Source organism: Rhyacophila brunnea, unplaced genomic scaffold, assembly GCF_057557595.1.
Source record: "Rhyacophila brunnea isolate RB1 unplaced genomic scaffold, BYU_Rbru_1.0 scaffold_2, whole genome shotgun sequence".
Classification (NCBI taxonomy): Eukaryota; Metazoa; Arthropoda; class Insecta; order Trichoptera; family Rhyacophilidae; genus Rhyacophila; species Rhyacophila brunnea.
In genome coordinates this window covers 52,327,537-52,344,094 of record NW_028232859.1, presented here as the reverse complement: position 1 = coordinate 52,344,094, position 16,558 = coordinate 52,327,537, and the positions used below count along the sequence as shown (strand labels likewise).

The window sequence follows — 16,558 nt, the reverse complement described above, 5'->3', positions numbered from 1 at the left end:
CGATATGACAAAATTGTGTACACTTTTCCATTCATAGATACATATTTGTTTTCGTTGGATTAAGAATGTGTCACATTACACATATCGTTGGTTCATTTCTTTAAATTCATTAAGTCCTGCCTAACCAAACTATTTTAGATAAAAAATACTAAAAAAAAAAAAAGTATGATTCAATTGCATAATTTGAGATATTTATAGATAGACGAGTGTTTTTTGACTATTATCTATTATGGCTTGGTTTTCGCAGGGTTTAATTGAATTTTAAAAACTAACGAAAACCATCTGTAAATTGTAGTCATATTTCAATGAAAACAAATACGTATGATTGACAAAGTTTAGTGTGCACAAGAGATTATACAAATAAATTAAAAAGGAATGATGCATACACAGTTTTGCCCAAAAAGTACCAGGTTTAAAAAACAAAATTAAAAGTTTGCGGTCATATTTTTCTAAAGAATATCAAAAAGTTAAGAAACCAAAGCAGCATCAGTTATTTCCATTGCAACTTGACAGTAGTCAGTAATATTATATTAAATTTAAATCACTTTAACTTATTTGATGTACCTAATCAATATTATTTATTATGTTGAGTTTTATTTTGACAATGAGACAGAGCGACGTTTACAGGGGCGAGGGGTGAATATTTGATACAAGAATATTTATCATTCATGTAATGCAAAGTATACCGACTAAATGGCAGTAAACCGGTTCGAAGACCGATTTTGTCATTAGGACTCACTCAATTATAAAAAACTTATAAAAATAACTTTAAAAAAATAACTAATATAATTAAGTGTTTGTTATTCCTAAGTGTTTCCTAGTGTTTATTTTCAACTTTTTTCAATAGTTTTCTAAGTACATCTCCGTGATGGCGCTGTATTAACGAGAATAGTTGTGTTCGTCGCTTGCAAATCCATTTACGTCTCTATGACGCGATGAAGAGAAAGCGAGGTGAATGCGTGCAACAAATTCAGCTAAAGGCATGCGCAAAACTACTCAGTATTAAAAACCGGAATGTTGAAGTAAAATGGAAGATGAAGTGATCGGGTGTAGACATAGCTTATGACAACCTAAACACCAACAAACACCATTTCTCTAGATAACTTAAAAATGTTTTTTATTATTTTTCAATTAACATTGTATTTAGATTCAGATTTCTGTGATGTATACCATTCCTGTTTGTATTCCCAAGAACCTGATAAGTATTGAATTAAGCAAATGGCGAACAATGAATTCCCAAAAGTATTGTAATGAAACTTCCATGACATTGAAATATTTTTTTCCGCTATAGAGTAAAATAATCACCTATGTTAAATTTTAAATTTATTATGTATCATGCCTCATTATTCAAGGTTGAAATTTAAATAAAGCATTAGAATAAATAAATAATAAATTGAGCATAATTCATTATGATGAACATAATTTAATTTAGTTGCAAACTAATTTGGACTAATTGCCTTATCCAAATTATTGTAACATTTTAAATCCATTACGAATACTGCTATGTAAATAAAAATAACAAATTTTATAATTAAATGGATCCACATGGTAATTTAAGAAGTCTCAAAAGAATACCATCAGTTTGAAAAATACTTCTATAATAAATAAGGCAGAAATTTGTATGCATGGCATGCGTAAGCCTTCTTGCTGGTGAAGTGTCTCACGTAAATAACTTTGAAGCGGATATATTGAATTAATATTTATATTATTCTCCTCAAAAATAGGTAGCCGTGAATTTATTATAAATATTGATGTATTTTTAATTTCGGAACAATACACGATTAATGTTAGGATTGTAACAATCGTCAGCTGAATGCTAAAACTATAAACTGAACTATACATACTCAGATTTGAACTTTGAAGTTTTTTGAAACAGCCTACTTCAATTATTTATATAGACAAGTGTATGCGCCATTTTTTTCATCAATAATCCTACTAAAATACGATATGTACATTTATCCATAAAGATAATAAATAATTTCAGTAAGTTGTTTCAAAAAACTCTCTCCTCAAAAATTTCAATTGTAAGTTAGAATAGTTCTGCATTCAGCTGACGAAATGGTAATACGATTGTAACAAATGTTAAAGAATTGCAATAAACAGACGTCTTATCTATGTTTTTATATATATAGATATGATAAGGAACAAACCGTTTTTCTTCATCTGTTATGAGTTTGCTGTAGCCATTAGTTCGTTTGGTCAGTTTAAAACTGAGAGACCTTCGAATACCGCGTCTGATGCCCGGCACCGATATTGTCGTCTCGACATAGTCACCGTTAATCTTTGAATTGTCCACTCTGTTACGAAAGAACTCTTTCAATCTCTTAACACAAAACACTTTACTCAGAGGAGCTGTTAATTTATCGGGTGAATTATTTATTTGCGACTTGTTTTTGGTATTTTTATTGTTGCATTTAGTGTCTGTTATAACATCGAAAACCGTTTGAGACGTCATCACTTCAGCACGGTCGCCGTGTGATATCACCAGGACTCTGTGACAACGAGACGGCTCTGTAATAATACCGGAATGAAAATTTGAATCAGCAAGGAAGTCAATTGGATAAGTGAGCTTCCAATCCAGCACAGAGCATGAACTGAATGTAATTTTGTAACGTCTACTCAATTAGATAATAGGGATATTTAGAAGTCTAATGCATTCAGTAATTATAGTCCCAGGGGAGGCTACATCAACACAGCCAATGTGCATTCAGATTTTATAACATGTATTGTTATTAAAAAGAATATAAGACGAATATTTAAGAACACAAGAGTCACTTGGAAACTTTTCTGCAGGAAAAACTAATACTCAACTACGTTTATCAGATATAACTGAATAAATATTGAAAAATGTTTATTTTACTACTTGTGATAATAAAACAATATAGCACTATTCACAAGAGATGACATACCTATGCAAGCAGTAAATAATTCAATAATTTTAGGATTTTTTTAATAATAACAAGGCAAAAATAACTTAAACTGTGGAAATAAGTGCCTTTTGTAGTGAAACCATGAAAATTGTGCATACGATTTCTTCCCGTGCACAGGGAGAAGGCAGGGCTAAAATAATTATTGTTTATGGTTGCTATCGTTGACTCTGATTACCGCCATTTGTATTTAATGCTTTGAGTCGCTCGGCACCCCCCTCACTATGGCTTGTTTCATGCCAAAACTATCAAACCTCACAGTAATGCGGCATGTTTGGTGTATTTTATTTTCATTCATCGTTTCTTCTTTCATTCTAGGTTGCTGTAACTCACCAATCTCTCCACATTCCAGACATTCCTATCCTGTTCCAGTCTTCCTCCACAGTTAATACGTCTCTGTCATGGTCCGCCTCTGTGTCGCTCCGGCTGAGGTACCCCTTCTGGTCAGGATTTAAATGTTCTGTCATCTGACATTGTTACAATATGACCTGCCCATCGCAATATTTGCCACTGACAGAATCTACCAATGGTTTGCTATTCAACTAAGTTGTCTAGCTCATGGTTCATCTTTATTCTGTAACATTTTCTAGTATCCGTCCAAAAAGTTTTCTTTCAAAGACTGTTAATTTCTTTTCTTCATTCCAGGTCAGGCACCATGTTTCACTATCATAAGTTATCACTGGTCTTATTATCGTTTTGCATAAGTAACAAGTTTGCTACTTCAACCTGGTATCTTTGACCCGAGCAGTCACTCGGGGGTCATCCATACATGATGTCATACGTAAGGCGTTTGATAGTATGAAACAGTAAGGGGGCCGAAGAAAATATGACATCACGAAACCAACAAAATTATAAGTAAGTACCCAATTTTCTTCCGAGACAATAATTTTCCGTTAAAACATTATAATATACTGAAATAGATAATTTTGAATGAGAGCTCAAAAAGATTAGGTAATGTAGACAGAATAAAAGATTTTCTGATTTATGGACAATCCCTTAGTAGATATGCCATTAATTATTTTCAAAATAGTATTCCTATAAGAATAAAATCTGTAATTGCGTCAATGTACGAGGGTGGGTCAATAAGTCCTTAGAAAAGCCAACAGGTGGCGCGACTAGTACTGTAAGCGGTTTGTTTTCATGCAGCGGCACTACCGATTCAGTATGCTGCGAAGTTTCAATCAGATTGGTCGGGTTGTTGTGTGTTTCTCGTACATTTAAAAAAAAATTTGCTTGTTTACAAAAAATGGAGAAAATTGAGTTTAGAGCTGCTATTAAACATTTTAATATAAAAGGGTTAACAGCAAAGGAAATAAAAAATGAGTTGGATTTAGTTCACGGCATATCTGCTCCTTCACTTGCAACTATTTATAACTGGTTAAATGAATTTAAACGTGGTCGTACATCAACAAAGGATGAACCACGCTCAGGACGTCCTGTAGAGGTGACTACACCAGAAATGATCAATAAAATCCACGATATGGTGTTAAGTGACCGAAGATTAAAGTTGAGTGAGATAATTGAGGTTACAGGGATCTCAAAAGGTAGCGTCATTTCTATTTTACATGACAAATTGGGCATGAAAAAAATTTCTGCAAGATGGGTGCCGCGTTTGCTCACAGTCGACAATAAACGCAATAGGGTGGTGGCCTCTAAAGCCCTGTTGTCGCTCATGCAACGCAATCCGGATGAATTTTTTCGTCGCTTTGTGACTGTAGATGAAACATGGATACACCACTATACTCCCGAGACGAAAGAACAGTCAAAGCAGTGGATTGCGAAAGGCGAACCATGTCCAAAGAAGGCGAAAACCGTAAAATCAGCTGGTAAGGTTATGGCTACTGTATTTTGGGATGCACGTGAAATTATTTTCGTTGACTATTTGGAAAAAGGAAAAACAATAACAGGGGATTATTATGCATCTTTATTGGACCAGCTAAAAAACAAAATTGAAGAAAAACGGCCTCATTTAAACAGGAAAAAAATCCTCTTTCATCAGGACAATGCCCGTGTTCACACATGTTTACGATCAATGGCTAAAATTGAAGAATTGAAGTTCGAATTGGTCGACCACCCACCGTATTCGCCAGATTTAGTCCCCAGTGACTTTTTCCTTTTCCCAAACTTAAAAAAATGGCTAAGTGGACAACGTTTTTTTTCAAATGAAGAAGTCATCGATCGGACAAATGCTTATTTTGAGGACCTTCCGAAAACTTATTTTTCTGACGGTTTAAAAAAATTGAGAAACGTCTAACCAAGTGTATTGAGCTCCAAGGAGATTATGTTGAGAAATAAAAAAAAAATACAAAAATAAAAACTGTTTTAATGCTTTTTTCTAAGGAATTATTGACCCACCCTCGTATAATAGAATTTGTTTATTTATAATATTTCAAAATTAATGGTTTTAATATAAAGCAATGTTATTATAACTGTATCATAATAAAAAACCTTGTTTAAAACTGCATGTATTTTTAATCACAAACAAACATGACAGTGTAGACTGTAGAGTGTAGATATGGAGTTGTGTTTGAGGAAAAGTGAAGAGAAAAGAGATAACACAATTGATAAAAATTCACTGTATTCATTATTTATTTTGTGAGTCATAGTATAACTATCATGGGTTGGGCTATGTTTTTGGAAGAATCAATTTTATTATTTTTAGATAAAACTAGGCACCAACTATTATTGAAGTTAAAACTACTTATTTTATAGCTACGTCCACGTTATTTGATTGCATTTAAAATATATACAGCACAACATGTCAAATCTTTGACAATCAAAATATATTATTCATTACTACTTAAATCAAAACCAGCTTTTAACTTATTCATAAAAGTGAATCTAATGTAGGTATTTAAAATTGTTACTAATTTTTTTCGTTTTCGTGTTCAGTCCACCATCAATTAAGCAGTGGCAAAGACTCCATACAAGGTGATTATTTAAAGCGTACCATCTAATAAAAATATTTTTCAATTGTCGATGGCCGCGTGGCTTACGCGTCGTGGGTCCCAAGTTCGAATCCTGAGTCTGGCAAATAAACATATTGTTTTTCAATTTGTGTTTGAGTCAAGAGTATGGACCTAATAGGTTGAGCAAGTAGCTGACATCCATTAGGATCGGACATGGTCGAAAAAAAATAAAATAATAATAACTAAATAGTTTTATATTCTACAAAAAAAAAAAAATTCGCCAACGACATCTGTATGTATGTGTTATAAATTGATTGTCGACTTGGTCAACCAGACGAATCGTAGCAATTCCACTAATACGTAACAAGCTATACAAACACAATCTAACAAAGCCAAAGGCTTCAAGTAATTTAGTACACTTCACACATACAACACATATAAACGATTACAGACGATTATAAAAAACACACGCACACAATGTCAAAACCTGAAGCTTTAGGTATTTACGCCTAAAATGTTATCTATTATAATTATATAGGTAAGTACATCAATTTTTTCAAGCTGGATCTGATCCGAAACGGTTCCTTCGACTAAACTTTGACCTATCAAGCCTGAGTTCGAAACTACAAATCTATTTTAGTGTTTGTTGTCTTTTTTCATGAAATATCTGAATCAAATATCACATTTTTGTTCAGTAAAATATTGAAGATAATTAAAATTCAAACAAAATAGGACTTTCTTTCAGTTACCCACCAAAGCCTATCTCTTCAATTGATACCCTTCGGCATTGCAATTTAGTGAGGTGGATGGAAGAATTACTAATAATTAGTAATATGTACTAATTATTAAGGATAACAAATGATCACAGTAAATTGACAGTCAACAGTATCTAGAAATATTCGAACACAACCTGTGTTGATCAAAATCAAAATTACACTATGCCAATAGTATTATTAGTGTACCTTTTATTGTTTATTAGTTATTACATAATGTGCTTATATTTAAAATTTGATATAATATCAACTATCTGTGTCACAAATACTCTTTTGTAACTTGACGATTAAGTTGGAAACATCTGGATCAGAATCTTTTAATGAGTATTGTAATCTACTAATGACAACATAAACATTTAATTTCCATAATTATACAATTACCAAATAATTAATAAATAAATAGTAACTTAACAAGTTTGCAATCTACAAAAATAAAATCCATCCATCAGAAAATAAATACAGTAATGCCATCTTGTGGCAATCGTCTCCAACAATATTGTTTGTAAGATTGCATTTTAAAACTAATAGAGTTGCTGATCACATTATTAATCAAATTGTTTGTAAGTTATAAATGATTTCCTAAGAGGCCATCCATGGACTGAAACCATATGCGGTTTAGATCCGTGTGCCATACTAAACTTATGATTTGTGTTAATGAAAATATATTTTCACTAAATTTGTAAGTGTAAGTATATGGTATAAACAGATACGATCAGATGCTTATAATACACTTTGTGAAAATATATTTCCATGAACAGAAAAGATAAGCTTAGTATGGCATACGGTTCGAAACTGCATACGGTTTCAGTCCATGGATGGCCTATAACATTCTACAGATTAAATATGAATGGTTCACTGAATGCATCCTTTATAGTCTAATCTAAATCTATAGTATTATACTAAAACAAAAAAAACAACAATTTTAACAAGACAGATATTCAATCTACCCAACCTAATAACCAGTCGATCTATAATTATTAATAAAAATACCGAATTACTGATGTTTTTTTAATTTTTAATAAATTTTTGTACTTTGTAATTAATGTTGGTTACTTTGATTGTTTGATACACTGATTGATGCTCTATCACTGTGGTAGGACATTATTTTAATTAAAACATTAAGGGGGAGGGCATGCCAGCAGAGTACCTAGCGGAAAAATATGAAGCTTGCAATTTGAGATTTGTTTTTGATAATTTACAATTTCAACTGTATTAATTAATAAATATGTATCTGAAAACATTAAAAAGATTTTTTTTTTTTTTTCAATTAAAGGTAAACTTACAATTGTAAAAAAATGTAATAAAATGTGAATTCGTCGCAGGGTCATATCTTATTATTACATTATATATTATGGTCATATTTATTATTAAAATTTAGTTTATTAAGTTTTCAATTTTTGACCGTTTAGATTTTTGACTGATTCATCGTTTTAATATTTTTTATATTTATTTTAAAACATCGATCAAAACATCGATTTTTTACTTGAAATCCTTTTTCTTTATATCAAAATTTATTTTAGGTATGGTCCCAATATTGAAACTCGATTTGATATAAATAAAAAGGATTTCAAGTTATACACATTTATATTTTTATAAAAGATGTTTTTTAAAATAAATATAAAAAATATTAAAACGATGAATTAGTCAAAAATCTAAACGATGAATAGTCATATTCACATATTACATTATCTTAAGGCCTAATTACACCAGTAGATTCGCAAACCCAACCAGATTCAACAATCTGTAGAGGTTGTACAACTCTACAACTGTCATATTGTCTAATGAGGCAACAAAAACACAGTCGTCCTTGTGTTTTACTAAAATGTAGTCAACACGCGTCGCTCGTCCGTGTCTTCTTGTAAATTCAAAATTATCATTATAAATGTGTGCGTGCAATCATACATTAATACACTTTTGTATAATAATATCTTACAACATCCCCCTCCCCGATAAGTGGTGACCCCTTCAGACGAAAAATATTGTAAAGTATGTGATATATGTGAAGTGAAAGTGGACATATTTGAAAGCTCAAGGTGAATTCGGATATTTTTATACGTTCTCAGTAATCTTCGGGTAAATTGTGCCCGAAAAACAGGAATTGTTCCAATTCGGTCAAGACTCCAGGAAATAACCCAAAAGTGACTTTTCACGATCGGTGGCGGTCGTCGATTGTCAGTATCGAAAGTATATTGTAGTTTTGCCAATTGGGTTCGAGCACCTGAATATAATAATATTAATACCCCATTTACACGTGCATGGATTTACTGCTGACTGTATGTATTATAGCGGCCATAACAAGAAAATGCACATGCAAACATGTATTATCATGCAAGATGCAAGATTGCATGCATGTGTCAAAAAAGTTCGGAAGCTTCTGAATTTTCACGTGACAGTTGGATTTGTTCAATATCTGCGCCTGCGCAGTAGAACAATAGTGGCGAACTTGCCGATAAAAAAACAAAATACACTGCGCATAGACTCATTTTGAGGTTAACCAATTTTCACTACTTGTCAAATAATACATACTATAAAATGACAACATCGCGTCTCACTTATTCTTGAAGAATGAGATTGGCGAGATAGTCAGCACTTTTATGTGTAAACAGTTATTATCGTGATAGTTTAAAATACACACTATTGCTGTAAGGCGCTATAAGACATAGTATACATAGCTGGTATCAGTGGCGAAGGGTGGAGGTAGGCTGTTAGGATCCGCCATAAATAGTGCACATTAAACTTTGTCAGTCATACGTATTTTTTTTTATAGAAATAAGACTATAGTTTACAGATGGTGATGGTTAGTTTTTAAAATTCAATTAAACCCTGCGAAAACCAAGCCATAATAGATAATAGTCAAAAAATAGTCATCTATCTATAAAACACCTAAAATTATGGAATCAAATCATACATAACTTTGGATATTTTATACATAGAATAACACTTTTTATCCATTATAGTTTGGTTTAGGCAGGGCTTTAATAAAAACAAATGCGTATAATTGACAGAGTTTAATTATTAATGTACCCTTCGCTACTGGCTGGTATACACTGAAGACGACAACATATTTATATAATATTATCATGTTAAGTCCACAATTTTCAATAGGCGTTCTTCATCGAACACTATGATGTGTAAGCACTTTCAGTCAACAGTGTAAACATAAATGTATATTAACAAGATAAAACTATATAATTACCTGCCGCATTTTGTTGCGGCTGCATTCCATGTGCTCCAGGTTGCTGCATGACGGGATGGGGACTCCCATATCCAGGAGGGACATAGCCTCCCTGCGGAGGACCGTATCCCGGAGCAGGGGCAATACCCTGGGGACCGGGTGGCTGCGGCGGGAAGTTGCCTTGCGGATAACCGGGGGCATAGCCCTGTTGGGGCGCGTATCCTTGTGGCGGGGCACCAGGGTAAGGTTGCTGTTGCGCCGGGGGGTAAGCGGCTCCCGGAGGAAAGTTAGGAGCATAGCCGCCCGCCGGATACGGCATGTTCTGAGGAGCAGCACCTGGAATTACAATGGTTTAAAATTATTTATCATATTTTTCAGGAACAAACTGAATGATAGATACCTTGACATATCACAAAAAATCCTGGTTGGAAAAATACATTTTATTTTGGTATTTTTTCTTCAAAGTGGAGCACATGGGCTTCAGACGGAGTAGAAATTATCTTTATACAATTTTTTATGAGAAATGGCTATTTCACTCTACTAATTGAGGTTTGCTGTGAATCAAGCACACATTGAAGAAACATGTGAATTTGAATCAGCTCCAGGATTCGAACCTGCAATGGAACTGAAGGTGCGTGTTCTGTCACTACTTCACTGCGGGTGCTATTTTTATTAATTCATGTAAATTTATTTAGAAGATAATACTTATCTAACATCAGTGTTACAAGAAATAAATAACATGTCCTGTTATAATTTATCTATCGCAATGTAAGCAATCAATTTAATGTTATAATATCATCGGTGGAAGTGTATTTTCGCAGAACCATTTTTGAGAATGTTCCGAGACATTATCTTGTTACTATACGGTCTGCTGTGATTCCGTTTAAAGCAGGGGTTAAGCGGGTCAATTATGTCGCGTGTGACTTTTTGATATGTCCTGTGAGATTAATTGGTTATGTGAAATGGCATTTTTGGTTGACATTACTGTATTTATCAATGAGTTGAATATAAAACTCCAAAAAAATAATGTATTTATTTCCGATCTCTTTAATTATGTGAAGGCTTTAGAGCGAAAGATTCGACTTGTTCAACAACAATTCGATGTTGGGAAATTTTTGTCATTTGGGAGCACGTCAGACTCTTTTGAATGAATCTACCGAGGCTTCCGTTATTCTGCGATCAGAAAAATACTCCAGGATCATTCAATGTGGTTAGATGAATTTTCTAAGCGCTTTTTGGATCTGAAGAAACATCAAATGAATTTTAATATTTTTCAAGATCCCTTTTCATGTAACCCAGACGCTGTTCCCGTAAATATGCAGTTTGAATTAATAGATTTGCAAGAGAACGTGGAAATAAAAGCATCTTATCGTGATAAGAATGTAATTGAATTCTACAAAGGACTTTCACTTGAGGTATATCCAAATAGGTATAGCATGCTCATAAAATGGCTTCTTTATATTCCCATATACTACATTTGTGAAAAAACATTTTCTATAATGAGCATTAATAAATCAAACTTAAGATAAAAATTAACAGACAACCATATTGCATCTGTTTCGCGTATTCACACCTCAAAATTTGAGCCTAGATTGCTGGATTTTGTTTCAAACAATTGCATAAATCACATGGTGAAAAAATTTAAATATTATTTTTTAGTATTTAAATTAAGAGTAATAATGTATAATTTAATATATTGTTTTTATAAATATAAGTTTTATACATTGAAATATTTTTTTATTTTTTTGCCTTATGTTTTTTAAAAACAGAAAATATTTACAGAAGAAAGGGCAGCCCGCACAAATATTTTTGATTTCAAAAAGTTCAAGAAAGTTTGTGAACCCCTGGTTTAAAGCAAATACTACATGTCATGGTTCTTACACAGTATTGATTTTTTTAACGCAATAATAAGAAAACGATACTGAAAATATAATACATGAACCGACGCATCATGCCAAGCTGAACAGAATACAGCAAAATAATTAGCATATTTAAAAAAAAATTGTCTCTTCAACTGTGTTATATTTACACCGAAGAATAGAATTTACACTACTACCCACAGCTTTCTTACAGAGCATATTTTCAGGATGGCAACACTACGTGTTTCACCTAGTTGCCAGTAATAAAAACCTATTACGTCTTTATGTAAGTATCAGTTTCGCAATTTCTATCTATGTATAGCACACATTCCCAATTTTCCTCGAGTCGTGACTCCATTTTATGGAAGCTAAGTGACCCACGACCCCAATAAATTGTCTTAATTAAATAGTCTTTTTATTACGGTAAAGATAACGCATCGAAAATAGATTTTACAATATAATTTTAACTTAAGACATATTTAATGCGATGGTTGATAATGTAACTCTTTAGTCAGCTTCAAAATTCGCGATTGAGTTTTCTTTAATGCTAACCTCACGTCATTCTCAACATTCAATCTGTTTCTTGTTTTGGTTTTCAAATGAAGAAGCGTTAAAAATCTACTCTTGCAGAGATACGTAGAAACAAATAGTAGTAAAACTCGATAGGCAAGCAAGGTAACCTTTTGATATGACTGATACAATACAGTATACCAGAATTCATTCAGAAATTTTTCATGAAATTAGTTACGTTGCCGAGGAATCGTTTTGCAGTTCCAAGAATTCATCTTGTATTTCATCGGAAATGCTGACTACACTAAGGGAAGCAGAAAATGGATTTCGTGTCAGTGTAGCTCCTTCTTTTGTCAGCTCAGAGTAGTAATGCTGGACCTTGGTATTCTGTATATCTGTGTTTACCATTTCAACCGGCGACCCCGCTTGGGGTCGGGTCGTGATCCATAGGTTATTGTAGAATTTAATGATATCCAGTGACCCAGTATCAGTGATAATCTTACATTTTTAAAGGGAAAAGATTTTATAAATATAATATAATATGGATGGTCTAATGTCAATCTAACTTATATGACAAAAATGACTATTATGATGTATTAAAAACAACAAAAATACTGCCCATCGACTGCGAAATTCCCATATCTGTAGTTATTTTAACAAAAATGATACAGCCATTTTAGTAATTTCCAGTATCTGAACATTGCAGAAATAAAACTGTAATAGCCCGTATCTTGCCTCTAAGCTATCAAACGTGTTGCATGACGTGTGTTGAATTCAACTACAAAATGTCACTTTCGAATTATTTAAAACAGTAAGTAATATAAGAAATTTGGAAGTATATCTTTATATGTCACATTTTATTGGATGTTATCATTATATTACGCGTTATGTGCTTTGCTTTACCACTTTTTACGTTACCGGTTATTGGCATGCTATGTAGTTACAACATGTGTGCATTAGTAACAGTCAGATATGGGATATTAATAGGGTATCTACGTTTATTGCCGTAATAAAACTTGTCGGGTGTTCACCCACTTGTCTGCGAATTTGTATACTCGGGTGCCGCCGTGTTCCATGATGCTCCATTCAAATAACGGTGTTTGTACATGCACGTCTATTTGAAACAAGTATTCCTTATATTAAAACAGAAAAATATTTTTTCTCTATGGTCAGTTTTTGATGTCTATGGGCACTTAACTTTCAAATAAACGATAATTTTTCACATCACTAGATATCCCTAGTGGTCCATATATTTTGAACTCACAATTACATTTACTTTCATATTATTTCTTTTATTTTTCAATTAATACTACATTATGGCCGGATAATCCGAATGCCGAATAAACGTTATTGAATAAATAATCATTACAATATAAACAAATGAAAGTAAATGGTTATCGTGATAGTATACCTACCTACCATATAATTATTATGCATACATCGATTCCAGCATAATCATGTGAATTGAGTTGTTCAAAATATTATATTATATTTATTTGATTTTCATGAATCTGCGTCTGATGTGTATTTACTAACGAGACTCTTAAATTCGAAAGTGTCGCCGCTTTTACGAAATTTGCGGCATTGTAGATTAGCTTCATCTACGAAAGCAAAGTTTAGTACCTATAAATAAAGCATTCATGATTGAATAAAATGAAGCACCAATTATAGGATCAATTGTAAAATAGACAATACCATTAGACAATAATCAAAATAATTCACTGAATCATAATGAAATACGGAAGAAAAAAAGTACCTATGATAATTATCAACAAACGCGGACTGTCAATTGCGATCAGTCAAAAATCGACTCTGCCGAATTTAGCAATCAGTTCGCTAAACTTATGGTAGAGGGGCATTAGGTGTTCGGGTTCGGCGAGATGCTTATGTACAAAATTTCCATGAACGGAATTATACGTTTTGCACGCCATCTGGCGTAAAATCGCATTCGAAAATTTTGGATGAAAGGCCCCTAAATATTTAGGTTTTTTAGCTTCCTGCATAATTTGTAAAAAGTCACTTACAGGATATTGACATTAGGGCCATTTGGCCATCGATATATAATTTTGTAAAAATATTCATGTTAATATTATTTATCGTTATCTACCACTTATTGAAAAACTTTGACAGTGTCTGTTATTGAAAATTATATTACTCATGTCAATAATGCCTGAAAGGTTAAGTGACTGATATATAGAATAATTTTACTGCGAAACAAAGCATAATATAAAGAATTGTTATCACTGAGATGATTGTGTGTTTGGGTGATCATACTGATCACATGTTATATTCTGAAGATCCGCAAAATAGGTATATCTTAAACGGTAAATTGACCAAGTAAACTAATACCAATCCTGTTTCTTTCATGGTATTATTGTATTCATACTGGTATAAACTGTATTTACATTCATGTATAATGAAACACAATATCATCAGCCACTCTCCAGAAATGGCTGTCTTGAGTTAAAAGGGCCATGTGGCTCCATAGTTTAATGGATAATACACTCGCCCAATAAGGGAAAGTTGTGTGTTCAAATTCCACTCGGTCCAAGGTTATTTCTAAGACTATTTTAATTTTACAATTCGCTATTTCGTACATTTCTTAAAATTTAGATTTTTGTCTATAATGCAAAAACTCTACGCTTCGAGACAAAAATGGAAATCGTTAGCTTTTTGAAAGCAGCGAATCTTTTGCTTCTATGTTAATTAATTAAATAAGGAATATGTTCAAAACCGTACCAGTAAAGACTGGTTCGACAAACTTAAACTGAGGTGTTCTTTACATAATATTAAATTCACCGGAGAAACTGCCAATGCAGATAAAGTTGCTGCAAATGAATTCATTTTCTCATTGTCCAAAATATTTTAAAATACTCTTTTTGATGTTTTTTTACATTTAACATTCGTACACATTTTCAGGAACCAATTATGTACGAAAGTTGAGGAATACCTGTAACATTAGTGGGCCAAGGTTATTGAATGGTTCAAAAGGAAGTGAATTGTACCAGCCCCATTAATTATATTATGTCAAGCATGTCAAATACTTAATTTTTCGTAGACCTATAAACTTTCAATGTATATCACCTCTAAACTATGTTTTTGCAGATAGCGTTTCGGTTCTTGTCTATTGAGTAGAAGCCAGCGACAAACAAATTTTGAAAACAGCCGATATATTGGATTAATTGTTAGGTTAGGTTGTCGGTTGGGCTAACCTTCTACTGACAGCAAGTATAGTACAAAACATAGAAACAGTGTACGAGTTTGTATATCTGGGATCGACCATTAGTGGAAAAGGCGATTGTGAAGCGGAAATAAGAAGGCGCACACAGATTGCGAAAAATGCGATGACATGTCTTACCACTATATGAAAGGATCGAGGAATTTCAATTGACACAAAAATTATGCTTGTGCAAATAGTGGTATATAGTTATATATTAGTGTTTATACGGTATTGAGCCATGGACCCTGAAGGCAAGGAAGCGGACGGCAATTGATGCCGTATTTCTTGAACAGAGCACAGGACGAACCAGTCAATCATCCAGGGACTGCGGATAAAAGAACGCCTTTCGACAAAATGTCTGAGACGCATTCTGCATTGTTTTTTAGACATACTGTCCGGCTCGGACAGGACAACCTGGAGAGACCGGTGGTTTAAGGTGGCCTTCAAGGAAGGCAAAGCAGAGGAAGAGCGTCAGCGCGCTGGAGCGACCAAGTGAAGAAGCTGACTGGGGGGCACCATTCATTCTGCCCTGAGAGAAGCGGAAGACCGAGAGGGATGGAAAGCCTTGCAGGTCGATTTTTGAACGAAGCACTACGGACCCGTTGCGCAAAACTACTTCAGTTAAAGTACGAGAAATTATATATTTTCTCAACCAGCAGTGTGGAGTGCAGATTGAATTTAAGTACATATTATGCTTTGACGGCAGAGGCGCTCGCAATCATCGGTTTGACATTTGGGTAAACGTCAGATGTTTAATGTCGTACGTAATATTGTAGAAGGCTGTTCATCTATTGTCTTTTACATAACTATTACCGTTGAAAGTATTATTTTGTGTTTAAATTCTCATTTAAGTATTTATTGTAATTTTGTAATACATAATCACACATGTTTAGTTGTAAAATACATCGTAAATTCCATTCAGATTCTTGTATTGAATATTGTAATATTGGAGACGTAACTAGCTTCTAAGGATTGATTAGCTACGTAATTTAACAATCAATCGTTTAATAATGCAACGTTAACGGGTAAGTACTGATTAAATATAAAGTCATTACCAAAATGGATAAAAATGTTTTTTTTCCCATGAAATCGACACAAAAATTCCGTGTTCATATGTTTCTTCCGTAAAAATTCTATCTTACTTTAACGCATAGAGCGGAGGTATAGGCGTGCCGAATGCTTGCT

General features: G+C 33.2%; 1 protein-coding gene across 3 annotated transcripts in view; it reads right to left on the bottom strand.

The window, feature by feature from the left end:
• The window catches only part of scramb1 (phospholipid scramblase 1), a 34,465-nt gene that overhangs the window by 9,409 nt on the left and 8,498 nt on the right, over window positions 1-16,558 (bottom strand). For 2 of the 3 annotated variants that reach the window (XR_015070657.1, XM_085947285.1), the window contains exon 3: window positions 9,806-10,120. Coding sequence is in view for 2 of the 3 variants with exons in the window: in XM_085947285.1 (XP_085803411.1) it covers window positions 9,806-10,120 (315 nt within the window). In the remaining variant the exon portion in view is untranslated. Of the gene's footprint in view, window positions 1-2,150; window positions 2,286-9,805; window positions 10,121-16,558 lie in introns of those variants that run through there. The other variant, XM_085947286.1, reaches the window with a different exon arrangement.